General features: G+C 44.6%; 1 protein-coding gene and 1 long non-coding RNA gene across 3 annotated transcripts in view; one reads left to right on the forward strand and one right to left on the reverse strand.

Moving 5' to 3' along the window:
- Window positions 1-24778, forward strand: LOC102399077. Of its 2 annotated transcripts, XR_006542648.1 has the most exons (4): window positions 1-383; window positions 15733-15855; window positions 20124-20182; window positions 24604-24778. It is a non-coding gene; the product is annotated as an uncharacterized LOC102399077 (long non-coding RNA). The 2 variants fall into 2 exon arrangements; XR_006542647.1 differs by lacking the exon at window positions 15733-15855.
- TTC9 (tetratricopeptide repeat domain 9) overlaps window positions 22717-27988 on the reverse strand; it is a 35541-nt gene continuing 30269 nt past the window's right edge. Inside the window, exon 3 of the mRNA XM_006070919.4 lies at window positions 22717-27089. Within this exon, the coding sequence (XP_006070981.2) occupies window positions 27010-27089 (80 nt within the window). The 3' untranslated portion in view covers window positions 22717-27009. The remainder of the gene's footprint in view (window positions 27090-27988) is intronic.

Below are 27988 nucleotides of genomic sequence, written 5' to 3' on the forward strand. Positions count from 1 at the left end.
AATCTGTTTCCTCAGCTTTATCCCGGTGAGAAGAACCGGCAACAGCAACGGACTCTGAGGCTTTTCCATCTTACTTCCTTATCCATTTCCTGCTCACAGGGTGGATTAAAAACTTGGTTACAAAACGCGGACTGGTGGCTCCTGGAAGAGCCCTGAGGGAATTTCTGACGGGCTGGAGGAAGGAAATCCTCTGTCTCAGTTTTGCTGGTTTTTTCCTGGAGTGTTTTCCAGAGGACGCCAGCCTGTGGACATGGCCCCTGAGGGCTTTGGTGGGGGTGGCCTTCCTCCCTTTCCTCACCCCTGGCCTGGCCTGGGCTGACAGCCTGCTTCAGGGCCAAGGAACCGGCAATGCCAGGCACTCCCTGAGCCCTGCTGGCCAAAAGGTTAGTGTTTGTTTTCCATCTCTGCATCCCTGGCTCTCTCTTCCCCAAGAGCTGGGAGCCCTGTTGGGGGTCTCTGGTGTCTCCTGTTTTTGGAAAAATTTGGTCAATAAGAGGGCTGCAGTGATGAACTGATTGCTTTCATTGTTGTTTCATCGCTCAGATGTGTCTGACTCTTTGCGACCCGATGGACTACAGCACGCCAGGCTGCCTTGTCCTTCACTATGAGTTTGCTCAAACTCATGTCCATTGAATGGATGATGCCATCCAGTCATCTCATTCTCTGTCACCCCTTTCTCCTCCTGCCATCAATCTTTCCCAGCATCAGGATCTTTTCCAATGTGTCCGTTCTTTGCATCAGGCGGCCAAAGGATTGGAGCTTCAGCTTCAGCATCAGTCCTTCCAATGAATATTCAAGGTTGATTTCCTTTAAGATTGACTGGTTTGATCTCCTTGCAGTCCAAGGGACTCTCAAGAGTCTTTTCCAACACTACAGTTCAAAAGCGTCAGTTTTTGCTGCTCAGCCTTCTTTATGGTTCAACTCTCACATCTATACATGACTATTGGAAAAATCGTAGCTTTGACTATACGGACATTTGTTGGCAAAGTAATATCTCTGCTTTTTAATACAATGTCTAGGTTTGTCATAGTTTTTCTTCCAAGGAGCAAGCTTCTTTTAATTTCATGGCTGGAATCACCGTCCGCAGTGACTTTGGAGGCCAAGAAAATAAAATCTGTCACTGCTTCCATTTCTTTGGATTGCTTTCATGGCTTACAGTTAAATCCAGGGACCGTCTGGTTCTGCCCTGGATCTAGACTGGGGGCTCAGTACTGGTTCCCCAGCTCCTCCCATCATGCTTTTCTGACGTGCTGTCCATCTGACCGCTTCCCTTGGGTCAGCCTGCCTGCATTCCTTGCCTCTAGGCCTCCTCTGCTTGCTTATCCTTTTTCTAGGTCTTTAATTTTCTCCTCACTCCCACCCCACAGCCTACCATCTGCCATGGGAGCCAGGTCTTGGGAAACAGGGGAACAAATCTCAACTCCTCTTTGGCCTTTGACTCCGATCCCTTTTCTGAGTCCTTTTCCCTCCATCTTTCAGGTATCTGCCTCCTCTTATGCTTCTCCATCCACAACATCACCACCTGTTTTGAGGAAAGAATTGGGTACCAGTCCTGTGTACTTTTGGTGGCTTTGTAGCATGATGTTTTGGAAAAGGCTTGCATTTTCTGGAGTTTAATAACCTGGACTGGAATCCAGGCTCTGTTTCTTATATGCAGCTTTGAGTATCTCAGCTAACTTCTATGCACTAGTTTCCTTAGTCCATAAATTGGGGCCAACAATAGTATAGAACTTGCGAAGTTGTAAGGATTAAATGAACAATATACGTAAACATTTGGATAGTGCCTGGTACTTGAGAAGTTCTATTTAAAAATTAGGTGTTATTATTTATATAAATATGAATTGTTATACTGTAGCTCAACAAGAGTCCTTCTACATGTAGAAGAGGCTGCCGTCTCGCCATGTTAAGCTGAATCACAGGCCATGATGGGCTGACCAGGCTACGGGGGTGGCCGGGTCAGTGTCTGCTGCCACTGGGGTGGCCAAGCCAACACTGGTGATGCCCAGGAAAGGCTGAGCCAAATCCCCAAATCAGCACCATTGGCTTGAGATGCAGGGGCGGCGGTAGAGAAGAGAAGTTGGTCAGGAACTGAAAGTGGGCTCTGCAGGAGCAGAGATGATGTCATTCCAGCTCACTGGCCCATCAGGCCAGAGGTGGGCAGGGAACAGACAGCATATGCCACTGCAAGGAGAAGGATGGCCAAAATGGAAAACACGGATGCTTCCCTAGGAACCTGCTGCAGGCAGACAGGTGGGAGGCACTGCGTAATGAAGACTGATGTGCCAGTAAAGACCTCCCCCCCACCCCGTTATTTCTTTTTAAAAACATCTTTAAATTTTTATACAATTTTAAAACTTGTATTTATTATCAGTTATTTCTGACTGCTCTGGGTCTTCATTGCTATGAGGGCTGTCTCCAGTTGCAGTGAACAGAGGCCGCTTTGCATTGTCTTGCTTGTCTTGTTGAGGAGAACAGGCTCTAGGGTACGCAGGCTTTAGTAGTTACCGTGAACAAGCTTAGCGGCTCCTCGCAGAATGTGGAATCCTCCCAACCAGGGATCGAACCCATGTCCCCTGCATTGGCAGGTGGGTTCTCATCCACTGTACCACCAAGGAAGTGCTATACAAGTTTTAAAGGGTACTTTCCATTTACGTTATTACAAACTATGGCTAGATCCCCCGTGCTGTCCAATACACCCTTGAGCCTATTCTACACCTAATAGTCTGTACTTCCTCTCCCCTACCCCTATGTTGCAGCCCCCACAGCTGGTAACCACTAGTTTGTTCTCTGTATTTGTAAGCCTGCTTCTTTTTTGTTGTATTCACTAGTTTGCTGTGTCATTTTTAGATTCTGCATATAAGTGATATTATACAGTATTTATTTTTCTCTGTTTAAATTATTTTACCTAGCATTATGTTCTCCAAGTCCATCCATGTGGCTGCAAACGGCAAAATTTAATTCTTTTTTGTGACTGAGTAGTATTCCAACATAAACCATCTTCTTTATCCATTCATCTGTTGATGGACACTTCGGTTGCTTCCATATATTGGTAATTGTAGATACTGCTGCTATGGGGTACATGTATCTTTCCAGATTAGCATTTTTCTTTTTAAAAAAATATACATCCAGGGGAGGAATTGCTGGGACATATGGAAGCTCCATTTTTAGGTTTTGAGAAAACTTCATACTGTACTAAAGACCATTTTCACTGTCACGGCCCCAGACCCTCCATTTCCTGTGGCCCTTTCTCCCTTGTTCAGGTCTCTGCCGTTCATGGGCTCTCCTTTCCCCTCCCAGAGGAGGCCCCTTGGAAAAGCCCTGAAAGTCACCATGGCTTCAGGTAAATGGTAAGATCTTTTACGTTATCCTCTAAGTTTTCTCGATGGGAAGGATGGGAGCCTCTGACCTTTCTTAAAGAAATAATATCTCCACCCAGCCGAAGGGCGGATATCAGATGTCTAGGCTCCTGAGTCAGGAAGATCACTTGGAGAAGGGAATGGCAACCCACTCCAGTATTCTTGCCCGAAGAATTCCATGGACAGAGGAGCCTGGTGAGCTACAGTCCGTGGGGTCACGAGCAGTCAGACATGACTGAGCGACTAACACATACAGGCTCCTTCCAACTGCTCCCTGGGTCAAGGATGGAGCCACTTCCCAAGGGAGGAGCAGTATGTAGCACACAGGGCTGAAAGTCAGGGATTGGGGGCCCCATCCGTCCTGGAAGACCACTGACATCTGACCTTTGGCATCACCCCTTGCACCCTGGCTGACCAGAAGCTCTGTTTCAGAATCCCTTCCTCCTTGTTCTTGATTCTCTTTTGTGAAGTGCTGGGAGTTGATGAGGTGAGTGCGGGAAGTAGGAGGAATCAGATTGAAATGCAGGACTGACAGAGGCCATTGCTTGGGGCAGGAGGAGGAAGTTACAGCAGAGGCTAGAGCAACCCTCAAGCTTCCACCTCCTTTCCTTTCCCCTCCTGTCCTGCCTGGCAGATGATGAACTGGGCGCTGGGCAGGGAGCGGGATGGGCCGACAGATCCATCTCTCCACTAGTTCATTAGGAAGAGAAATGACTAAGCCAGAGCTGCCAAAAACCAACTCTTTGAGACTGGTTTTTTTTTTTTCTGGCACCTTCCACAGCATTACCAAGCTAATGGAGGGGTCGGGGTGTCTGCTGGGAGCAACAGGAAAGCCAGGTGACTACAAGGTGAACAGTCATGTGTGTGCCCCGTGGGGTGGGCATGCCTCACGTCCTGAGGTGGTCCTTGTGATCCTTCTGGACCCAGGAAGAAATTGTCTTGGGGTCTGTACCTCCAGACTCCAAAGAACACAGTGGCACGACTGGGTGGGGCCGCCCTGGTGACTCAGCAGGAAGAGAGTTCCAGGCAATGCTAACTCTCTCTTGCAGGGATCCCTCCTGAGGAATGTCTGAGGCCAGAGTGCAGTGGTTGGGCCTGTTTGCTTTTTCCACACTCTTCAGCAGTGGCCCTGCCCGCCTCCCCCATTCATCGATATAATGGTTGTGTTTTTCTATCCTAAGAAAAATGCAGTACAAAAGCATCTTTCAGCCAAGTCCGCTAGCCCCAGGGGTGATTTTCAAAATAGTGCCAGACATGAGTCCTCTCATAGCAGGATGTCAGGGAGGTCCAGGGGTCCCGGGGAAGGGGCAGTGTCATTCACCATCTGAAAGGAGAGTATTTGGGGAGAATATTCACATTTTTTTCCCTTTTTGTCAGAAATACATAGTACTAAATTTACTATCTTAGCCATTTTAAAGTACCGTTCAGTTGTGTTAAGTGTATTTGCATTGTTGTGCAACAGACCTCTGGAACGTTTTCATCTTGCGAAACTGAAACTCTATACTCACTAAACATGAATTCCCCCCCTTCCCTCCCCCGAGCCCCTGGCAACCACCTTTCTACTTTCTGCATCTATGGTCTGGACGGCTTCAGATACTTTACAGGAGTGGAACCTGACAGTATTTGTCCTTTTGTGACTGGCCGATTTCACTTCGCATGATGTCCTCGAGGTTCAAAGCATATTAATGTTTTAACAGCCTGTGTTTACAGTCATGGGTTGGCTGAATGTCAGCTCTGCCCAGCCCCCACCTCAAGCTTAAGCCCTGTTGTGCGTAAGTCCTGGAAATTACTCGTGTGTGTGTGTTTGTGTGTGCGTGCGCTTAATCGTGTCTGATGCTTTAGAAATCCCGTTCTTCATCCCCAAATCTCTATTATCGTTCCTTCCCCAGTGAGTTCTAGGAGACTCTTGGAGTGTCAGAATCTCTCTGCATTGGCCAGTTTTTTGATTCAAGGCTTTATTTATTTAACACCACTGTGGTTTTTTTTTTCCCCGCCTTTCTAGCTCATTCCCAACTATTTCCTTGCATATGCCACTTACTATCTAAATGGAACTTCTTGCTATTTTTTTAAAACACACCCTAAATGGTCCTGATCTTCTTGCCTTTGCTCATGTCCCCTCCTCTACATGGGGGGCTGTTCTCTCTTTTCTCATTCTGTCCAACTCCTATCCATCTGCTAAGTCCTACTCAAATGGTACCTCCTCCCTGAAAGTCCCCAAATATTGCCCTGTTCAGAAATGATCTCTCCTTCCTCTGACACCCTAAAACACTGTCTTTTAAAGCTTTAGTATGGCACTTATGTTAATAACTGTATATCGTCGTCATAATCATTTGGTAGTATTCACTGAGAATTTATTTTTATCATGAATATATTCTGTTCCTTACAGTCTTATTTGCTTTGCTGTCTTGTTGAATAGTTATTTAGGCCATATTATCTTCCTTTTCAGATTATAATAATTAAGCAAACGGGATTTGGCCTCAAACAGACAGGTCTGGATCCTAGTTCTGTTATTGGCCATAGGACTTTGGGCAAATTAGCCTTGTTAACCGGAGAAGGCAATGGCACCCCACTCCAGTACTCTTGCCTAGAAAATCCCATGGACGGAGGAGCCTGGTAGGCTTCAGTCCATGGGGTCGCTAAGAGTCGGTCACGACTGAGTGACTTCACTTTCACTTTTCACTTTCATGCTTTGGAGAAGGAAATGGCAACCCACTCCAGTGTTCTTGCCTGGAGAATCCCAGGGACAGAGGAGCCTAGTGGGCTGCTGTCTATGGGGTCGCACAGAGTCAGACACGACTGAAGTGACTTAGCAGCAGCAACAGCCTTGCTAACCTTTACTTTTCTTGTTGGTAAAACCCAAATAATGGTACTTTGTATCAGGTAGTTGTATTGAGTGAAATAATAATAATGGTAAACATTTGCAGAATGTTTGTTATACGTGTGGCTGTGCTCCAAGCACCTTTTCTGTATTATCTTATGTAATTTAAGTGTTTTATAATAATCCTATTAAGTAAGTTTATGGGAGGACAATAAAAGATAAAGAAGGCTTGAGCCAGTAAGTGGAAGAACCAAAATAAAAGTGCTTACTATTTTCTAATTGAAGTATAATTGATTTACTATATTATGTTAGTTTCAAGTGTACAGCAAAGTATATATTCATTATTTTTCAGTTTCTTTTCCATTATAGGCTATTGCAAGATTAGAATCCTTCCTTTTTTTTTAAAGACTTCTTCCTCTTAATCCTTACCAACACTTGCCCCCCCAGGGTGGATAATGTCCAGCACAGACTCAGTAATATCTGTGTGATACTTCGCCCATCACTGGCAGGTGGCAACTCTTATTCTCATTCTTATTACTGAGGCTGCGGTTTTCCCAGTGCAGCTTTGTGTCCCCAGAGCACTTCATGGTGGTAATAATTAATATTTCCATGAATTTACATTTGCCAGAAATTGTAGGAAGTCTCTAGCCCTAGCACAATTAGCAAGTGAGTGATTAAATAAATGGATAATGGAAAGAGAGGACAAAAACTCATGACAGGCAAAGCCTGTCTTTTTGAAAAGAGGGGTCATCCTTGCCAGATTGGTAGCCAGCTGAGGAGAGGCCTCCCAGGGATGTGACTTATGCCCAATATTCATCAGTGTTTTCATTAATGACTCAAAAGATGGAGAGCAGAGTACGCTAATCAAATTGGAGAAGCCTGGGAGGCAGGATAGAAGCTGAGCACTTAGGAGACGAGCTCAAGCTCGCAGACAGTACTTGACAAATTAGAGAAATAAACAGAGTCAATAAACGGAGCTCCAGGAGCTGCAGACTTCAAGTGGCTCCAAGGGAGCAGCTACCTCTAATGGATCTGCCTGGAGAAGCCTTTGGCCCACTTTTTTTGTGGGCTTTGCCTGGCTTGATTGCATATTTGGGGGCAAGTCTGAATGCAGTTCTGTTCATGGGGGAGGCCTCATGAACAAAGTCACCGCTCCAAACACTGCCCCCAGGACTCCTTACTGGGCTCCCGCCTCTCCTCACATTAGCCATCTGCTTAGCCAGGTCTGATGGAGGGAAGGAAATAGTTCTACCTGTTCCCCCAAAGACCCAAGACTTGGTAAAAACACCAACCCCAGGATGTCTCCTCCTAACCCACAATATGGTGCTGCTCTTTTCTACTTGCTATGCATTCTCAACATTTATTTATTTGTTGTTATTGTTGTTCAGTCGCCAAGTTGTATCTGACTCTTTGCGACCTCATGGACTGCAGCACTCCAGGTTTCCCTGTCCTTCACCATTTCCCGGAGTTTGTTCAAACTCGTGTCCATTGAGTCAGTGATACCATCCAACCATCTCATCCTCTGTCACCCCCTTCACTTACTTTTTTTGGCTATGTGGGGTCTTCATTGAGCTGCACAGGCTCTTTGCTGCTGCATGTGGGCTTCTTTAGTGATTGGGGTCTACTCTTTGGTTGCAGTGTTCAGGCTTCTTATTGCAGTGACTTCCCTTGTTGCGAAGCACAGGCTCTAAAACATGTGGGCTCTAGAGCACACGGACTCAGTAGTGCGGTGCACAGGCTTAGTTGCCCTGAGATCTAGTGGGATCTTAGTTCCCAGACCAAACCCATGTCCCCTGTATTGCCAGGCAGATTCATAACCACTGGACTGCCTGGGAAGTCCCACATTCTCATCATTAACTAACTTATTTCTCCATTTGAGTCTGCCCTGGAGTGATCTCAGTTTTCCTTGGGAAAATATGGTGGGTGTGAAAGTAGGGGCAAGGAGACAGTGTGAGCTGGTAGGGACGGCCCTACAGGCTGCCCTGCCTGCCTCTGGGAAGACAGAATCTGAGTGGTTTGGCAGTTACAGAAATGCATGAGCTTTGGAGGTTCAGCTTCATCCTTCTGGGGCCACGTGCTATTAGGTAAGTTATTTAACTTCTCTGAGTCAAGCCCCTTTGGTTCAAATAATTGAAAACCATTCAGTTTATCTTAATCAGAATAGAGCACTTAGTTGGAAGAGTAAGGGAGAGTCTCAGAAAACCTGGGAGCCCGGGAAAAGCCACTGTGGACCATGGTGTGACCTCTTTCTTCCTCCTCTTCCTTCCCCACAGTTGTGCTCTGCCCATCTGATTTTCAGCACATCTGATTCTTACCTCTTTCTTGCTTGGACTTCATGGTACCCATGGCCACACCTGAAGTTCCAGTCCTCCCTTTAGGAAGGACCTTGTAGTAATGCCACTATAGCCACATCTATATTTCTGGGAAAAAGAAACTGACCCTGCAGCACTGGGGTCAGGTTTCTACCCCAGCCTGGGGAGTGTTGCGTGCTTGGTATCAGCATGTCAGCAAGGACCCATCTCTGTGGGTAGATGGCAGGATCTCAGAGAAGAGAACGAGGTGAGAAATCACTCAGTTGCGTGTTCAGGGCAGTCTCTAAGCTTTGGTTTTCTCATATGAAAATGGGAATGGTATTACCTACCTGGTGAGGATGAAATGAAATACTGTTTGTAAAATGCTTATCATTGTGCTGACCTAGTAAAGGCTGCCCTTTAAACAACTGCTCTTAACCAAGTTGAAATTCACTGAACTTGGCAGGAAGATCTCTGAGTTGAATGGGCCTGAGTAGGAAAGGAGGATCAGCCTGAGGGACGGAGTATGGAGATATGAGGACTATGCCTTTATTCACCGCGTATTCAGAGAGACAGAGTTTTAAACAGTCAGAGATGGGGATGCTCAAATATTGTTATTTCAGGAGGCCTGACTCCTCATTCCCAGCTGGAAGGCAGGTCAGAGATGCCATGTCATGGGCACCCAAACAACTCTTTGCTTCATTCATCCACAGAAAGTTTGGTCAGAGACCTGGGGAAGAACTAGTCTATTCCTGAAGAGCCAAGTTCAATTTTTTTTAATTAATTAATTTATTTTAATTGTAGGCTACTTACTGTACAATATTGTAGTGGTCTGACAGAATGTGGTCCTCTGGAGAAGGGAATGGCAAACCACTTCACTAGTCTTGCCTTGAGAACCCCATGAACAGTATGAAAAGGCAAAATGATAGGATACTGAAAGAGAAACTCCCTATGTCAGTAGGTGCCCAATATGCTACTGGAGATCAGTGGAGAAATAACTCCAGAAAGAATGAAGAGATGGAGCCAAAGCAAAACCAATACCCAGTTGTGGATGTGACTGGTGATAGAAGCAAGGTCCAATGCTGTAAAGAGCAATATTGCATAGGAACCTGGAATGTTAGGTCCATGAATCAAGGAAAATTGGAAGTGGTCAAACAGGAGATGGCAAGAGTGAACATCAACATTCTGGGAATCAGCGAACTAAACTGGACTGGAATGGGTGAATTTAACTCAGATGACCATTATATCTACTACTGTGGGCAGGAATCTCTTAGAAGAAATGGAGTAGCCATCATGGTCAACAAAAGAGTCCGAAATGCGGTACTTGGATGCAATCTCAAAAATGACAGAATGATCTCTGTTCGTTTCCAAGGCAAACCATTCAATTATCATGGTAATCCAAGCCTATGCCCCAAACAGTAACGCTGAAGAAGCTGAAGTTGAACGGTTCTATGAAGACCTACAAGACCTTTTAGAACTAACACCCAAAAAAGATGTCCTTTTCATTCTAGGGGACTGGAATGCAGAAGTAGGAAGTCAAGAAACACCTGGAGTAACAGGAAAATTTGGCCTTGGGATACGGAATGAAGCAGGGCAAAGGCTAATAGAGTTTTGCCAAGAGAACACACTGGTCATAGCAAACACCCTCTTCCAACAACACAACAGAAGACTCTACACATGGACATCACCAGATGGTCAACACCGAAATCAGATTGATTATATTCTTTGCAGCCAAAGATGGAGAAGCTCTATACAGTCAGCAAAAACAAGACCAGGAGCTGACTGTGGCTCAGATCATGAACTCCTTATTGCCAAATTCAGACTGAAATTGAAGAAAGTAGGGAAACCCCCCTGACCATTCAGGTATTACCAAATCAAATCCCTTATGATTATACAGTGGAAGGGAGAAATAGATTTAAGGGACTAGATCTGATAGAGTATCTGATGAACTATGGACGGAGGTTCATGACATTGTACAGGAGACAGGGATCAAGACAGTCCCCAAGGAAAAGAATTGCAAAAAAGCAAAATGGCTGTCTGAGGAGGCCTTAAAAATAGCTGTGAAAAGAAGAGAAGTGAAAAGCAAAGGACAAAAGGAAAGATATTCCCATTTGAATGCAGAGTTCCAAAGAACAGCAAGGAGAGATAAGAAAGCCTTCCTCAGCGATCAGTGCAATGAAATAGAGGAAAACAACAGAATGGGAAAGACTAGAGATCTCTTCAAGAAAATTAGAGACACCAAGGAAACATTTCATGCAAAGATGGGCTCGATAAAGGACAGGAATGGTATGGACCTAACAGAAGCAGAAGATATTAAGAAGAGGTGGCAAGAATACACAGAAGAACTGTACAAAAAAGATCTTCACAACCCAGATAATCACGATGGTGTAATCACTCACCTAGAGCCAGACATCCTGGAATGTGAAGTCAAGTAGGCTTTAGAAAGCATCACTATGAACAAAGCTAGTGGAGGTGATGGAATTCCAGTTGAGCTATTTCAAATCCTGAAATACAATGCTGTGAAAGTGCTGCACTCAATATGCCAGCAAATTTGGAAAACTCAGCAGTGGCCACAGGACTGGAAAAGGTCAGTTTTCATTCCAATCCCAAAGAAAGGCAATGCCAAAGAATGCTTAAGTACTGCACAATTGCACTCATCTCACACGTTAGTAAAGTAATGGTCAAAATTCTCCAAGCCAGGCTTCAGCAATAAGTGAACCGTGAACTTCCAGATGTTCAAGCTGGTTTTAGAAAAGGCAGAGGAACCAGAGATCAAATTGCCAACATCTGCTGGATCATCGAAAAAGCAAGAGAGTTCCAGAAAAACATCTATTTCTGCTTTATTGACTATGCCAAAGCCTTTGACTGTGTGGATCACAATAAACTGTGGAAAATTCTCAAAAAGATGGGAATACCAGACCACCCAACCTGCCTCTCCAGAAACCTATATGCAGGTTAGGAAGCAACAGTTAGAACTGGACATGGAACAACAGACTGGTTCCAGATAGGAAAGGGAGTATGTCAAGGCTGTATATTGTCACCCTGCTTATTTAACTTATATGCAAAGTACATCATGAGAAACGCTGGGCTGGAAGAAACACCAGCTGGAATCAAGATTGCCGGGAGAAATATCAATAATCTCAGATATGCAGATGATACCACCCTTATGGCAGAAAGTGAAGAGAAACTAAAAAGCCTCTTGATGAAAGTGGAAGAGGAGAGTGAAAAAGTTGGCTTAAAGCTCAACATTCAGAAAACTAAGATTATGGCATCTGGCCCCATCATTTCATGGGAAATAGATGGGGAAACAGTGGAAACAGTGGCAGACTTTATTTTTCTGGGCTCCAAAATCACTGCAGATGGTGATTGCCGCCATGAAATTAAAATACGCTTACTTCTTGTAAGGAAAGTTATGACCAACGTAGACAGCATATTAAAAAGCTGAGACATTACTTTGCCAACATAGGTCCATCTAGTCAAGGCTATGGTTTTTCCAGTGGTCATGTATGGATGTGAGAGCTGGAGTGTGAAGTAAGCTGAGTGCTGAAGAATTGAAGCTTTTGAACTGTGGTGCTGGAGAAGACTCTTTAGAGTCCCTTGGACTGCAAGGAGATCCAACCAGTCCATCCTAAAGGAGACCAGTCCTGGGTGTTCATTGGAAGGACTTATGCTGAGGCTGAAACTCCAATACTTTGGCCACCTCATGCAAAGAGTTGACTCATTGGAAAAGACCCTGATGTTGGGAGGGATTGAGGGCAGGAAGAGAAGGGGATGACAGAGGATGAGATGGCTGGATGGCATCACTAACTCAATGGACATGAGTTTGGGTGAACTCCGGGAGCTGGTGATGGACAGGGAGGCCTGGCGTGCTTCGATTCATGGGGTTGCAAAGAGTCAGACATGACTGAGTGACTGAACTGAACTGAACTGAGTGGTTTTTGCCATACATTGACATGAATCACATGGGTGTACATGTGTTCCCCATCCTGAAGCCCCCTCCCACCTCCCTCCCCATCCCATCCCTGAGGGTCATCCCAGTGCTCCAACCCTGAGCACCCTGTCTCATGTATCAAACCTGGACTGGTGATCTATTTCACATAAGGTAATATACATGTTTCAGTGCTATTTTCTCCATTTTTAAAAACTCATCTCTGGCTATTCAGCGAAGCTGATCATCTAGTTATCAGTCTTTATGTTTCTGTCCCTCATTAGACACTAGGTTTTCAAGAGCAGAGACCATGCATCTTTCTCACTTCGCATCCTTGATGATAAGCATACAATAGTGCGTGTGATCCACTAGCCTTTCAGAAATTAACTGTTGTTAACTGAATGCCAATTGTGTGCTAAATACCATTCTGGTTGCTGGAGAAGCAACAGTGAACCCTCGTGGTATTTGTATTCTAGTGGGAGAGGAAGACCATAAATAAGATAAATTAACCCTCATGGTCCAGTGGTTGGGACTCCGTGCTTCCACTGCAGGGGGCACGGGTTCAGTCTGTGGCCAGGGAACTAAAACCCTTGTGCCATAAGCAAAAAAATGTTTAACAAAAACTGATCAAAGAAAGATAAGTAAAATATGTAATATGTCACTGGCAGGTGCAAAGGAGAAGAAGTAAAATGGGGAAGAGATATAGGAAATATCACCTTCTGGGACAAGTGTTAAGATTTTAGATGGGGGTAGTCAGGAGGGGCCTTATTAAGAAGGTGTCTTCTGAGTAAAGACCTTGAAAGGTAGAGCTAGTCATGTTATTGGAGTGAGGGCATGGAAGGGGGGTTCAGAGAGAATTCTAGATAGAGGAAACAGTCAATGCAAAAGCCCTGAGGTGGGAACCAGCGATGAGTCACAGGGAGACTGGAGATGCAGACAGGTGAAGAAGTCAGAGGCTATAGATCCAGATACTGTCAGATCCTGTTGTTCATAGTAAGTGGTTCATAGTTCAGCTTTTACTCTCAGTGAGAGGGAAGCCATGGAAGGTTTTGAGCAGAGGAGTTACATGATTGGAATCAAGTTTTAACAGAATCACTTTGGAACACACTGAGGAAGTCAAGCACAGGGGTAATGGATCTAGTTAGTGTTGCTAAGAGGGTAGAGATCATGTCTCTGACCAGAGAGTTAGTAGTAGGAGTGGAAAGAGGCAGTCAGATTCTAGATATATTTTGAAATAGAACTGATGGGATTTGTTCAGCTTAACTACTGCTGTGCTCTTTTAGCAGTGACATAAATTCTAATTCCAAGCCAACTGTAACTTGGTGCATGGTCTTTCTTGCCATTCAATCCTTCCCATGCCTGTCTCCATCAAATGCTCAGGGGTCACTACCTTTCCATGGTGACCTAAGACATGGAGAACTGCTAAGACCTCTATGGTCAGGGTTGGAGAGCTCTGAAGCTCAGCCGCCCAATGAGGAGGCTTGAGGGAATTTTTTATTATAGTGGCAGCTCTCTTTCAACTCAGTGGCCTGACAGTGAATCCCCAAAGTCACTTCTTCCTTCTTTTCTTAGATTTGAGGTACAAATTGAGGGGTTCCAGGATGGAATTCCTACCCTAGGAAACAAGTTGCCAACCTAGAATTGCATGGAAGGCCCAGGGTCACTGAGAAGTATGGAGCTTGGACTCTGAAAGAAATGAATTTCAGTCCCAGCTCTGTCACCATGAGCCTCCCTCTCTTTATAAAAGGTTCAATTAGATGAGCTCCTTTTAAGCTCTAGAGGCCTGTGAAGTTTATGCAATAAAAGCATTTTGTTATCTGAGATAGTTACTTCTCTGCCTATGGTTTCTTCAGAGTCCTCATTCTTTTAAGATTTAGCCTCCTACAAATCAGAGCTCAGTGAATTACATTTTTCCAAAATGGCCTGATGACAGAGGACGCCTTCAAGCTAGATTGCCAGGCTAAGGCTTGGAAAGCTCACTGCCCTGTCAACAGGCCTCACTCAGCAGCCTGAGTGGAAGATGCTCATCTCTGAGACAAGAAGGAGTAAGTCAGCAGAAAGGAGGGATGAGAGAAGGTGACGCTTGCAGAGTTTTGATTTCTTGTAGCCAGTTGTCTTTATCCTCATGTTTCATATGAATTGTCTTTCAAAAAGCAAATGAAATCCTCTGTCAGCTCCAGGGCTATAGTAATGACTGGTTTGCTGGTGACTCTGTATGGGGTTATCGGAGGAGGAGTCACAGACCATAGAGTTGGTTTTTCCCAAATGAGATTAAGTGACTCGACTGGTTAATCAAAGCCTTTTGCTTTGGGGGGGCAAAGGCTGTAAGACTAGGCGACAACATGGGTGAAATGCAGCATGAGAGCAGGAGAGGCTGAGGGAAGACCAATTTCCATTAGAGCAACTTTAGGGCCTAGGTTTTCCTTTGTCTTTTTAAAAAAATTTATGTACTATCTCATATTTTAATTAATTAATTAGGCTGCATAGGGTCTTAGTTGTGGCAGGCAAGATCTGTGTTGTTTCCTGTGGAATCTTTCATTGAGGGGCACGGACACTCTAGTTATAGTCCCCGGGCTCAGTAGTTGTAGCACCTGTGGTTAGTTGCTCCAAGGCATGTGGGCTCTTATTTCCCTGACCAGGGATCAAACTTATGTCTCCTTCATTGCAAAGCAGATTCTTAACCACTGGATTACCAGGGAAGTCCTTTCCTTTGCCTTAAGTTTCATGCGGGAGTAGGTGGTGCAGAAGTATTTCTAGCTATTCAACTTTTTTGTTGCCCTTGATCTTTATTATGAATTCTTTCCCCTGACTATTAATTGCTGGAAGGCCGGTGGATCACTATAATAGCGGATCACACTATTATATGCCTATCATCAAGGATGCAAAAGCGAGCAAGACGCATGGTCTCTGCCCTTGAAGACCTTGTGTCTAATGGGGACAGAAACCTGGAGACTGACAACTAGATGGTCAGCTTCACTGAATAGCCAGAAATGACCTAAAAAATTCAACCTGGCTGTTCATAGAATAAACTAGTTCTTTTCTAGGTTGTTGCCCAGGTATTCTGTGGATGAGAGTCTTTCTTGGTTTTACTAGTAAGATGTTCTACTGGTTAACATCTCTTATCCCACACTTCACAATATAAAAGCTCAGAATTTTTCTTCTAAATATCTGTGCCATTCAGCTTGCTCTGTGTTCTTACAAGTAGGCCTTTATCAGCCAAGTGTCCCTGGCTCTCAACCCAAGAGACAATCCCCATTGTTTCAGCAGATGAGAAGAAACTGACTGTTTGGATCCTTGTTCCCTGACTCATACATATGATCGATCCCCTTTTGTCCCCAGGTGCCCATTCCTCACATTTCTATCTTCCATTCTGCTGCTGCTAAGTCGCATCAGTTGTGTCTGACTCTGTGCAACCCCATAGATGGCAGCCCACCAGGCTCTGCTGTCCCTGGGATTCTCCAGGTAAGAATACTGGAGTGGGTTGCCATTTCCTTCTCCAAGGCATGAAAGTGAAAAGTGAAAGTGAAGTCACTCAGTCGTATCCAACTCTTTGCAACCCCATGGACTATAGCTTACCAGGCTCCTCCGTCCGTGGGATTTTCCAGGCAAGAGTACTGTAGTGGGTTGCCATTGCCTTCTCCAATCTTCCATTCTAGTCTGGTCTAATACACTTCCTTTCACTGGTGTACTAGCATCAACCAATTGCAAAACCCCCCAGCTGCTTGAAATTTACCCCAGAGCTGCTTTTGCTGCTGTCTTCTTGCTTGCTTCTCTCTTAGAAGAGCAGTCACAGGTCCCCATAACTCAGGCAAGCCAAGGGGTTGGAGAGTGAGGGTCAGAGAAATGAACCACACAAAGAGAATGGGCAGAGCGGCCCGATCATGCCCTGGGTTGAACTGTGGTCCTCCCAGCAAAGTTCTAGAAAGTTCTAGGTTCTGGTTCTTATCCCTGACAAGACTCCAAAGGTCAGAAGCCAGATTTCAAAGGATTTTACCATGCTTCTAGAAGGAGAAACTATGTAGAGGCCTGAATAACTAAGGGAGCTAGTGAGAGGGTAAAAAGCAGGCAACTCTAACCTGTTCCATTACAACAAATACCTTTGGTTGAAAGCAAGAGATTTCCTCTTGTTTAAGTGGTACCTGGTGGAATGGTTATTTTTACTTTTAAAATACTAAATTAAAGGAAAAATCAACCTACATGGCCAATAGAGGGGGGAAAACAATATGTATGAAGCATATTTTGTCCAACTCTCTTCTCTTAGAGTAGAATAAAGGTTCAGGAAAGGAGCCGAGATTTTTTTCGGAGAGATCCCTCTCTGGTCCCAGTGGACTAAACACACCCTTTTCTTCTTTAGCGCTTTGTGAACAAACATTGAGTGACTAGGATATGCAAGCATAGGTCCTCCTGCCTAGAATGTCCTTTCTTCTCCCACTTCCCTCTCCAGCTTGAGCCTAATCAACTGCCATTTATCCTTGAGACCTAAGCTCTCCTAAACTTTTCCCTCTTGATTAAGTGGTAAGGCTTAAAATGCAAACTTCCTCAAAAAACTCATACAGGTGGAGACACTGAGAAATATTTTCAGATCTTCCTCTGAAAGCCACCTTTGATGTGGAGAGAGTAGAGAACACAGGAATACAGAGGCTCTTGAAGTGAGAGGGAGGAGGGGGCTGTCAGACGGTCCTGTGGAGGCCAGCAGAGAGGGTCAGCAAGAAGAGGCTAGGGATCTCAGACATCAATCTGGCCAACTTCTCTAGTGTTGAAGATGTGCAAAGGTTAAGCCAGACTTTTAACCATCATTGTGATTTTGATTTGCATTTCTCTGATGATTTGCGATGCTGAGCATCTTTTCGCGTGCATTTTGGCCATCTGCATGTCTTCTGTGAAAAAAACAATCTATCCAAGTCTTCTGCCCATTGAAAAAATTGTGTTCTTTGTTTTCTTTCTGATATTGAGTTGTATAAGCTGCTTATAAATTTTAGATATTACCCCCTTATCAGTCATACCATTTGCAGCTATTTTCTCCCACTCAGTAATTTGTCTGTATTTTAACAATATCTCCAGGTGATTCTTGGGCACAGAAAAGCTTGAGAAGCACTGCTGTTCACCTATCCAGGTCCCCGACTCTCCATGGGGGATGTGTGAACTGCTGGGATTTTTAAACTCTATGCCAGGATATAATGCCATCAGCTGATGCTAAGAACTAGATTACATTCTACATTGAAATTGACTTTATACTTTAGTGGACTCATCTTCGAATAAATTTCTTGTATAGAGATGAGCAGCGAAAGGGAACCACATCACCAGTATGCCTTTGCCATATCAAATGTTCCTGGCTTTGGCATATAGACACAGTTTAACATCAGCGATATTTAGTATAAGTTTTCTTTTTTAAAAATCACCAGACATAATTCTACTATTCACTAGACATTTCTTAATGCATACCTTCTATTCATAGTCTTATTCAAAATTTTCTTATTGGTACCTGCCAACAAATGCAGGAAGCCAATGGAAGCAACTTCTGACAGTCCTAAAGACAGACTCTGAGGTCTCTGTGCAGCGAATCCCAGAAATGAAGACCAGGCTAGCAGTATTCTTGCTTTCATCGGTGCTCTATGCCTCAGTCTCTCAACTGCAAAATGAGCAACCTGATTGACAAAAAGAGTTTTCGTTTCTCTCAGCTCCCTTTCCTCTTCTGTTTTACCCTTGGTTTTTCTGGATCTTAGAACACACTTCAATTAAGACCTTGGTTTCTTTTAACTAGAGGCTGGTGCAAACCTGGGCAGGTCTAAGATTAGACCCGGGCTAAGAAAGTAGGGCTTAGTGGCTTAAAGGTAGCTGTGGCTGCAAGCAGAAGGAGAATGGAAGAAGAAAAAGAATTCAGCTCTTCTACAAGTTCAGTGATGGGTCTGATGGTACCTAAGCGGCCTAAGTAACCTCATGCGTGCTCAAAGGTTTCAGTTGGATCCACTGGGGATGAAATGTCAGTACCTTGCTTATACTAAATTATGTTTCCCTGACCAGAGATTGAACCTGGGCCATGGCAATGAAAGCCCAGAATTCTAAGCACTGGGCCACTAGGGAACTCCCCTGGCATACCTTTTTAATCTCTTCATTTCCTTATCATAGAAGTTTTCATCAAATATCAGTCTACCATGAACTTGTAACCATGCCTGATGGTCAGACACTCCATCCCCACTGTCTTTATGTCTATCCCTCCATCTTCTCTAGAGCTCTGAAAAAGGAAAGCTTTCTCACCTTTGACCAATATGCATATTTATTTATTCATGGCTGTGCTGGGTCTTCATTGCCACGTGGGTTTTTTCCTAGTTGTGGCAAGAAGGGGCCACTCTCTAGCTGTGATGCGATGGCATCTCATTGTGGTGGTTTCTCTTGTTGCAGAGCACGGGCCCTAGAGTGCACGGGCTTCGGTAGTTGCAGCACGTGGGCTCAGTAGATGTGGTGCACGGGCTTAGTTGCCCTGTGGCATGTGGGATCTTCCCAGACCAGGGATCAAACCTATCTCCTGCATTGGCAGACAAATTCTTTACCACTGAGCTACCAAGGAAGTCCCCAGTATGTATACTGATTTATGCAAATTAATGAAACAAATACATGGACCAGAAAGGATCAATTCTGTTTGTGTTAGCTAGCTTTCCTACTACATATTTACAGACTATTAGAACTGTCAGAAACCTTTCAGGGAAGCCCTTTCAACAGCTCAGCAATTCCTAAATATGACTCTATGAACCACTACCAGAATTTTCTTGTTTTTGCTCACTCAGTCGTGTCTGACTCTTTGTGACCCCACAGACTGCAGCAAGCCAGGCTCCCCTGTCTTTCACCATCTCCTGGAGTTTGCTCAAACTCATGTCCATTGAGTCAGTGATGCCATCAACCATCTCTTCCTCTGTCATCCCCTTCTCTTGCCAGAATTTCAGCTTCTTAAAAATGCTGTTTCCAGGACCCCACTGTCTGTATTTTCTAAATGCTGACTGGGTGATTACGATATCCAGACAGGATTCTGACTTACCTTTATTAACCCATTTATAAATGAAGATAAAGTCATTTTCTCTGTTTATTTTTACCTTTTTAAGGCTATTAGAAAATGTAAAATTATGCAGGTGGCCCACATTCTATTTCTTATGGATAATGCTGTTCTAGAATAAAGAGGCTGAGATCAGAGGAGGAAAAAATACTGGAATATATCAAAGGTCCACGTGACATGATGCCTCTGGGGCTACATTCATGAAACCTAGTGTAGAATTTTCACCTACTGTGGAAATCACAAGTCTTGAAGAGCTTCTGATTGAGCTCAAAGATAACCGGTGTACTTGTCCCTACTCTGCACAGAGGGGGTTTAATCAGATAGAGTCTGCAGAGTTTTCTGTGACTTCCTGGGCCCTGAGCCTATATGGGCAGTAAAGTGTCGTTACCTGAACCGAGGCATGAAACCCAGAGAAAGGGTAAGGAAAGACAGTTCATAATGACAGCCCCAAATCTTTTCATATCGTATCCAGGAAAAGGAGTAACAGAGCTTTGCCATTGACCCTGGTCTGAAGTTGACTCCTCTTTTACCACTTCTGCCCCTCCGATTGGCACTCCCTCAGGAAAATATTCCTTGATCCTCTAGGATTGCTATAGATGCCTCTTCTCCATGAGCCCTGGGTGTTTCTATAACATTTATTACGCAGTTTTGAAGTTGCCTGTTTACTCTTCCTTCTTCCCTATAGACTGAGTTTCACAAGCGGAGACAATACCTTGTTAACCACCTATACTAGTGATGGGAATGGTAAGTACTGAGTGAGAGGATGATTGCATGAGTATTATTTTCCTTCTTTCTTTAGAAGAGAGTAACATCACAGCATTATATTCAAAGAAGAAAGATGCTTTGTAAATGTATGTTGGTTCAGTGGACACAATATAAATTTGTTGTTAGAAAAATGATGTGAGTTCTAGTTCTGGCTTTGTTACTTACTAGCTATGTGACCTTGAAGAAGTCACTTACCGTCTCTGGACTTGATCCTTCATCTATAAGATGAGAGGTTGAATTATCGAGCTTTAACATTCTTTCCAGCCCTAAGATTCTGTGAGATGTTGACAGGGCAAATCTGGCTTTCAATTGTTGGCTTTTTTCCAGACAAGCAATTCAACAGAACAGCTGAGATTCCCAACCTTTTGCAGGGCCCTCTACCTTCTCCCCCTCCTCTGTGTCTTAGCAAATATTAATAGCCAAGGGCCTCGCTGAATGTGGTTTTTAATAGAATCCAATTTCAGTCCATTTAGAGGGAGACTTTTCATGCTGACTTGGTAATTTGAACTCTGTCATGCCTGATGGACTGAATGCATTTTCCCAGTCTGTGCTGCCTGCCCTGGGCTGGTGGGGAGAGCAAGTGTAGGCAGTGGGAGTGGGCAGCAGGGGCATCTTAATCTAAGCAGCTGCAGATCAGCTATTTTGGCCTTGCGGCCAGCTTTGTCTTTCCTGTTCTGAGGCATGTGATGTAGATACCAGGGCACTGGAAGGAGACTGGGCAGCGGTTATCCTCTTTCCTGACAATAGCTTTCTCCTTGCAGCCTAGAAGCTGCCAGCCTCTGGGAGCAACTGCAGCAAGAAAACTATGTTGATCTTTGGATGTGACTAGGAGACACTCGGTTCTAGGAAACACATCATAATTACTCCAACCAATTGCTGTGGAGTCTGATATGCTTGGAGAAGGTGTGCGATGGAGGATGGGGCTTCCTGTGCTCCCCTAACCCCCAAGTAGCTGTTCTATTTGATCAGAGAGTAACCCAGGGGACTGTTGAAAGTCTCCTTTCTTCTAGAGTTCAGTCTGGGAAAATACCCAAGCTAAACATACAGGTATTACTAGCCACACTGGAAATGAGGAGGACTTCCCTGGTGGCTCAGACATTGAAGAATCTGCCTACAATGCAGGAGACTTGGGTTTGATCCCTGGGTGGGGAAGATCCCCTGGAGAAAAGAGTGGCAAACCACTCCAGTATTCCTGCCCAGAGAATTTCATGGACAGAGGAGCCTGGCAGGCTACTGTCTACGGGATCGCAAAGGGTCAGACAGGACTGAGCATAAAGCCAGGAAGAAAATATAAATGAGGAAGCTGAGGCTGGGGAGGGGGAGGATATTACTGTTTGTTTCATGTTTACTCTGTGCCAAGTACTGACCTAGAAGACAGGTATTTCTTAATCCTCCCAACAGCCTTTCAAAGGAAATGACAGTATCCCATGTATAGGTCAGGAAAATGAGGATCAGAAAAGTCAAGCAACTGCCCCAAAGTCACACAGCTAGTAGACACCAAACTGGTATTGAAACAAAGCTCCATCTATCCCTGCCAAAAGACATCCATGCTGAAAGATTGCATGATTTGATAGAGTGGAGCTGGGTGTTCTGATTTTCTGCTGGTCTACTTCGGCCCTGGCTCCTTTACCTGGCTGGCCAGCAGAAACTTTTTAGGATGTTAAAAAACTTGTATCTTGAGCATCATCTCCATGATTCAATGGATCTAAGGCTGAGACTGAGATAATGTATTTTTAAAAAAGCTGCTTCAAGTGATTCTAATGTTTTGGAACGCATAGCACTGGAATATGTAGCTTCTCTTTTGAACCAAGTCTCTTAAGATTTGTTCAGTTCTTAGAAGGACCAGTCAAAGTCTGCACTTACTTCAAGTGATATTTGCCACTGAATCCATCATTCATTTCAAGTTCAACGCCCATTGTTTACTGAACATTTACTATGTTTCAGGCATTGTGCTACGCATTCTAGCTGTGAAGATGAATAAACCACAGTGCCTGCCTTGAGGAACATCCAGGTAGTGGACCAGAGAAACAGAAATAGGAAGTTCTAATTCCTATTTGTAGCAAATGCTAGGCAGAGGTAGGCTCATGTTGTTTTAGGAATGCAGACTAAGGAGTCAAGGCAGACTTTCAAGCAGCGAGCCTTGACAAATGCTATAGGAATTAACAAGGCAGAGTGGGTTGGAGGGTGAGTCATAGCCAGCTAGGTGGCTTTGGAAAGCATGGAAAGGCCAAGAGACCCCAGAACAATGGGTTCAGCGAATCACAAGAAGCTATGTAGCACTGGAATGTAGGGAACTTTGGCAAGAGGACCAGGAGGTGAGTCTGTGTGAGAAATCCTTTGAAAGACCTTGTGTTTTATGCTGAGTTTGGCCTTTGTCCTAAAAGTGATGAGGAGTCAATAAAGATTTTTAAGCTGAAGTGACATAATCGGATTGGGTTTTGGAAGGACCGTTCTGATAGAAATGAGAGAGTGAACAAACAGTAGGCAGAAGAAGCTGGCAACAGAGGAACAAATTAATTGTAGAATTAAGAATTTATGTATGTCAAAAAGCACCATAAACAAAACTTGAAAGCAAAGCACTTGGAAAGCATTTTGGCAATGTTTCTTGCCAAAAACAATATTCTTAATAAAAGTACATATTGATAATAAAGATAAACATACCAATATCAGATAAATAGAAAAATCACAAATGGCCAATAAGCACATGAAGATGCTATTCACTAATAAAGGAGTGTGAATTCGTGTAACGTTGATACACTATTCTTTTCTTATCAAGTTGGTAAAGATTTGATAAGTGATAATACCCACTAGCCGTGAGGGTGCAGGGAACAGGGCACTCTCAAGCCTGCAAAAGAAGAGGACTTTGCTACAAACTTTCTGAAGGGCAGTTGGTAACATATATCAAATTTCTTAAAGATAGCCAAATAATTTCCTTCTTGGATTTTACCCTAAGGAAATAGTCCTAGATATGTGCAAAATTTAGCTACGAGAATGTCTGTTGCAACATTATTTACAGTAAAGATTGGGAACCGATGAAATAATCACTATTACAAGATTGGTTACCAAATGAAGGTCCAATCACCCAATGAGGATGCTGTTGAAAAAGCTCAGGAGATGCACAAAACGTGTTATGTTCATGATATTGTGAATGAAGTACCACAAGGGGCAGAAAGTGTGTCCAAAATGCTAGCAATTGTGACACAATAATACAGACATTTGAAAATGCGTACCTGTCTCTGCAAGGAGACACAAGTAATTGAAGAACTAGAGGCTGGCAGACAGGGTGGGAAGGAGATTTACTTCTGATGCTAGAGCTTTTCGTACTTCTTGAACTTTGTACCTGTGTATGTATTACATATTCTAAAATATAAATACACATTTTGAAAAGTAGGTTATTAAGGAGTATGTACAGTATGATCCAGTTTCTGTTTAAAAAGGATGTACATGTGTACATTTATACCAAAAAGAAACATTCAAAAGGATAACAATATCTGTCTCCAATAGTAGGATTATAGGGCAGAATTTGTCTTTTTCCCCCCCTAATATTTCTACCATACACATCTGAGGCTCTCATAATAATTACAACAAAAGTGTAATTTTTTTCTCCAAAGTCTCTATCACCAAAGTCCCAGCAGGAGTTGACAAAGCAGGTCAAATCCAGATTGAGCACTCCAAGTTCAGCTCAGTAGTGACATTTGCAAACAAAACATGTATTAAATGATAGTCCCTGTTTGGGGGCGGGATGAGGAGAAGGAAGCTGAAGGTTTGGTGTGGTGAACAAACCTCATGTTGCTTACCAGTTGTCTGAAGTCTCTGGACAAATGCACAGAAAATTCAGTCCCACTACCTCAAACATCTCCCCAGGCAGCTTCTTCCTTTGGGATCATTGAACTGTGGGTCACAGTGATGGAGTTCCCAGCATGCATATCTACGTCACTAGATAAGCAGACGGCCTGGTTACTTGCTCTATGAGGTCCCACAAGGTTGTCCTCACCTAGTTCTGGGAAGGATGGCAACAATCTTAACATCATCTGTCCAGCCCTGCCCCAACTCTCGGTGAGGCAAGACCCTCTCTTGCTCCACATTGAGAATAGCTCCCCTGAGTCCTTCCTCACTGCGTGAAGACCAAAGAGAGACCCTGCCAATTTGAACTGGTTCTGCAGGCCACCTCTGACCTCATCTTCATTCTTCAGATCCTAACGAGCAGTCTGCCAGCTCACAAACTTTCTGGGATGGAGGCTTGGAAAGGGGGGAGGTTTGCGCGTTTGTGTACGGTAGCATGGTTTTGAGTTTGGGTCACGTGAAACCATTTTGAGGGAAGAGAAGAGAGAGGAGGATATGGTTGAGGTTGGGGAGAGTGTGGCAGCAATGACAGGTTTTCCCCTGTTTCCCTTCTCCAGAGGCTGAGCTACAGGCAAGCAGCTGCTAGCCCCTGGATATTTCTAGCACCTTCTTGCAGACCCCATTGGAAGCCTTTGAGGAACTGTGTGAATATAACCTGTGCTGCTGGCTTCTGGACCCTGAGCAGAGATTGGATCCTGCAGTGCTGGAGCCTCTCATTAAATAAATAACCCATAATTAACGTTGCGTTTCCTTTCATTCTCTACCTATAATTGTGACTCTTTCCCAAAGCTGGGGAGGGAGTGAGGAATGCTTGGTGGATTGTTGGGATACACATTGGCCCATCAGCAAGCAGAATGAACAATATACAGAAATAACTGCTGGGTCTCAGCTGTCTTTTCCACCACTAGGGAGTCAAGTGCTAGGGACCATTTTTCAACTAGGGCTAAACAACAAAAGGTGGCCCATGTACCATCATTGGCATCATCAGGGCTTGTCACACACACTGTCCTGCTAAGATCCCCTGGAGAAGGAAATGGCAACTCACTCCAGTATTCTTGCCTGGGAAATCCCATGGACACGGGAGCCTGGCAGGCTACAATCCATATGGTCACAAAAGAATCGAACACGACTTAGTGACTAAACAATAACAACTATCCAATATAATATTGAATTGGTCAAAAATTTCATTCCATAACATCTTATGGAAAATCCCGAATGAAACCTTTGGCCAATCCAGTACTTTTTAGGGCAGCAACTAACTACAGAGTAGTCAACAGCTGAAACTCTAGAGTCAGACAGACTCAGTTCAAATCCTAGCTATGCCACTGAAGGCCATGCAACCTTGGACAAGTTTTCTGTTTTTCAGTTTCCTTATCCATCAAATGGGAATAGTAGGGTAATTACATGAAAGAAATGAGATTATACATGTAAAGATCTGAGGAGAATGCATTTAATAAATGCTCACTATTAACATTATTGCATCTGTATATATTTAATTTGTACAATATTGTCTCACTGATCACACAAAAAATACATGAAAGTGCTTTGAAAATCTTAAAGCATCATATAAATTAAAGGTGTCATTGGTAATAATCTCCTATGACTATTTCTCAACTCTTCCATCTCCTTGAAGACCGGGACTACATCCTTCGTCCCAGGGCATATTGCACAATGACAGGCAAACAACAAGCCCTCAGTAAATGTTTCTTATTTGACTGAAGCTACATGGCATCGCAAAAAGAGCATAGGTATCTGGAGACTAGGCTGGGATAAAATGAGTTTAAGGCAGGAGAACCAGTCTGCAGTCATCATTCACTCAGTCAACAAATACCTGTTGAACACATTCTACGTGCTAGATACTGAGTCCAGATAATTTCATCAAATAGGGGCTTACAGGTTCCCACCAGCCAAGTCCCTGGGCGGTCTCCACAGTCCCAGCCTACTCCAAAAGCACAAAGGCGCAGCCAGCTTTGTACACCACTGGACAAGTGGCCCACTGCTCTGGGGGAAGCCCCATTCTGCCTGGCTGTAAGCAACTCTGACTGAGGGTTGGGGGAGGGAGTAAAAGTGAGGGATTGGGCTGCTTCCAACAGAAGTGACAGGGACTGCTGCCTGTTCATTTATTTTTATTCACACTTTACTTCGTCCACAGTTCAGTCTCGCAGTCTATACAATGCTCTGTCCCCTAGACATCATCTCTCCCTTCCCCCAGCCCTACGTGGTCAGTCCTTGGCCCACTCCACCCTGACCTTCTGCAGTCACAGCTGCCTGCTGGCTGGGAGTCTGGGGGAATGGTATGTGTGGTCACCAGAGGGCATTGAGAGTGGGTTTTGATGGCATGTGAATCCTGGCGGAGTCTCAGATCCCCAAGGGGGAGAGGAGAAAGCACAGAACGAGACCACGAGGGAGGGAGGGAGGCAGGGGCTGAGGGTTCTTGGGGGTGGGGAGCGGGTGTGTGTGTGTGTGCAGAAATCCAGTGTACAAATTCTCGGACTCTGTGGGCTTAACCGATGCTTCTGGTGTCTGTCTGGCTCCTGGATTCATCACAGTTGCCGTGAGATGCTCCAGTCTGTGAAGAAGCTGTGGAAGGGTCCAGCCCGTGGGCTCCATGCCTGACGCCTCTGGGAGGGTCCACCTGCCGGGCTCTGCCTCTTGTCAGGCGTGCTGGCCCAAGTCGAAGCTGTAAGGGCACTCCCAACCTGTGACAGTCCTCTCTGGCTGTTCCCGCCAAAGCCAGGTCTCTTTCAGCGGTTGCCCCTACTGAAAGGAGGCTGTCTGCACTGTCAGGGCAACCCACCAGATTCCAAATCCGCGGGTCTCCTGTGCGCACGGAGAGTAGATACAGAGGTGAGGGGTAATAGGAGGAGGAAGTGAGGAGAAAGGACCAGAACCCAGGGAGAGGCTCTCCACCACGCGGTGCTTGGATGTCCTGGGCCAGGCGCGGCTCTAGAAAGGTGTTCTGGTCACATGGCTTCCTTCTCTCTCTGGGAGCATCTGCTGAGCTTCATCTCCGTCAGCTGGATATATCGAATCACATTGGTGTCTGTGAGGAGAGAAACACACCTTAGGGAACAGCTGGGGAAGGACTGGTGGGTCTACAGGGGAACAGACCGAAGCTGCATCTGCAGATCACGGACAGGGCAGGCTCACTCAGCCGAGGTCCAGGGCGACTGAGAAGGCAACTGGAGTGCAGTTCCTCTCCTTCCCTGCCTCCATGGGGACAGGTCCCCGTGACCCAGAGGACAGATGGGAAGGAGAGGAGAGGAGCGAGAATTTCTTCCCTTATTTCTATGCAGCAGCAATCCCAGTGGTCTTCAGTCAGCTCAGTGAGTGGAGACTTTTAGTTCACAGTTAGCTACTGTTTAACCTCAGGCAACCTACCAGTCTCTTTGAATCTCCTGTCTCGTCTTGCAAGAGACAACCTTCATTTCTGAGTGTCTACTTTGGGTCATGTTTTTAACTTTCATTGTCTAAATGAGCCCTCATTAGAATCCTATAAAGTATGTCTCATCATCCTGACTGTGATGAAAATGAAAACCGGAGAGATCAAGTCAGATGCCTGAGGAGATAACACATAGTCACTGTACCTGACTCCAAACGCTGCCTCTCCCAGGGACTGTAAAACCTTCCTCATAAAACTGCTGAGAGGATCAAAATAGATGTCTAAAAGTGCTCAATCCAAATGATCAGTAAATACTGACTGATTGTAATTTTTTTTTAATTGGAGAGTTTAAAAGGACTTGTGCTTCATTGTCCAATTTTGCTCTTCTAGGCAAACACCTGACCACAAATAGAAGTATTTCCCCCAATTCCAGTCCTTAAGTTAGTGAGTGGGGAAGGACAGAGAATAGCTGTTTAGCCCTATACACTCCAGAATATAAGAGTTTCAGGGTTGCCTGAGATGTTTACTTCCAGGAGTAGAAAGGAATGCTGTATAATATT

Source organism: Bubalus bubalis, chromosome 11 (genome assembly GCF_019923935.1).
Source record: "Bubalus bubalis isolate 160015118507 breed Murrah chromosome 11, NDDB_SH_1, whole genome shotgun sequence".
NCBI classification, from domain to species: Eukaryota; Metazoa; Chordata; class Mammalia; order Artiodactyla; family Bovidae; genus Bubalus; species Bubalus bubalis.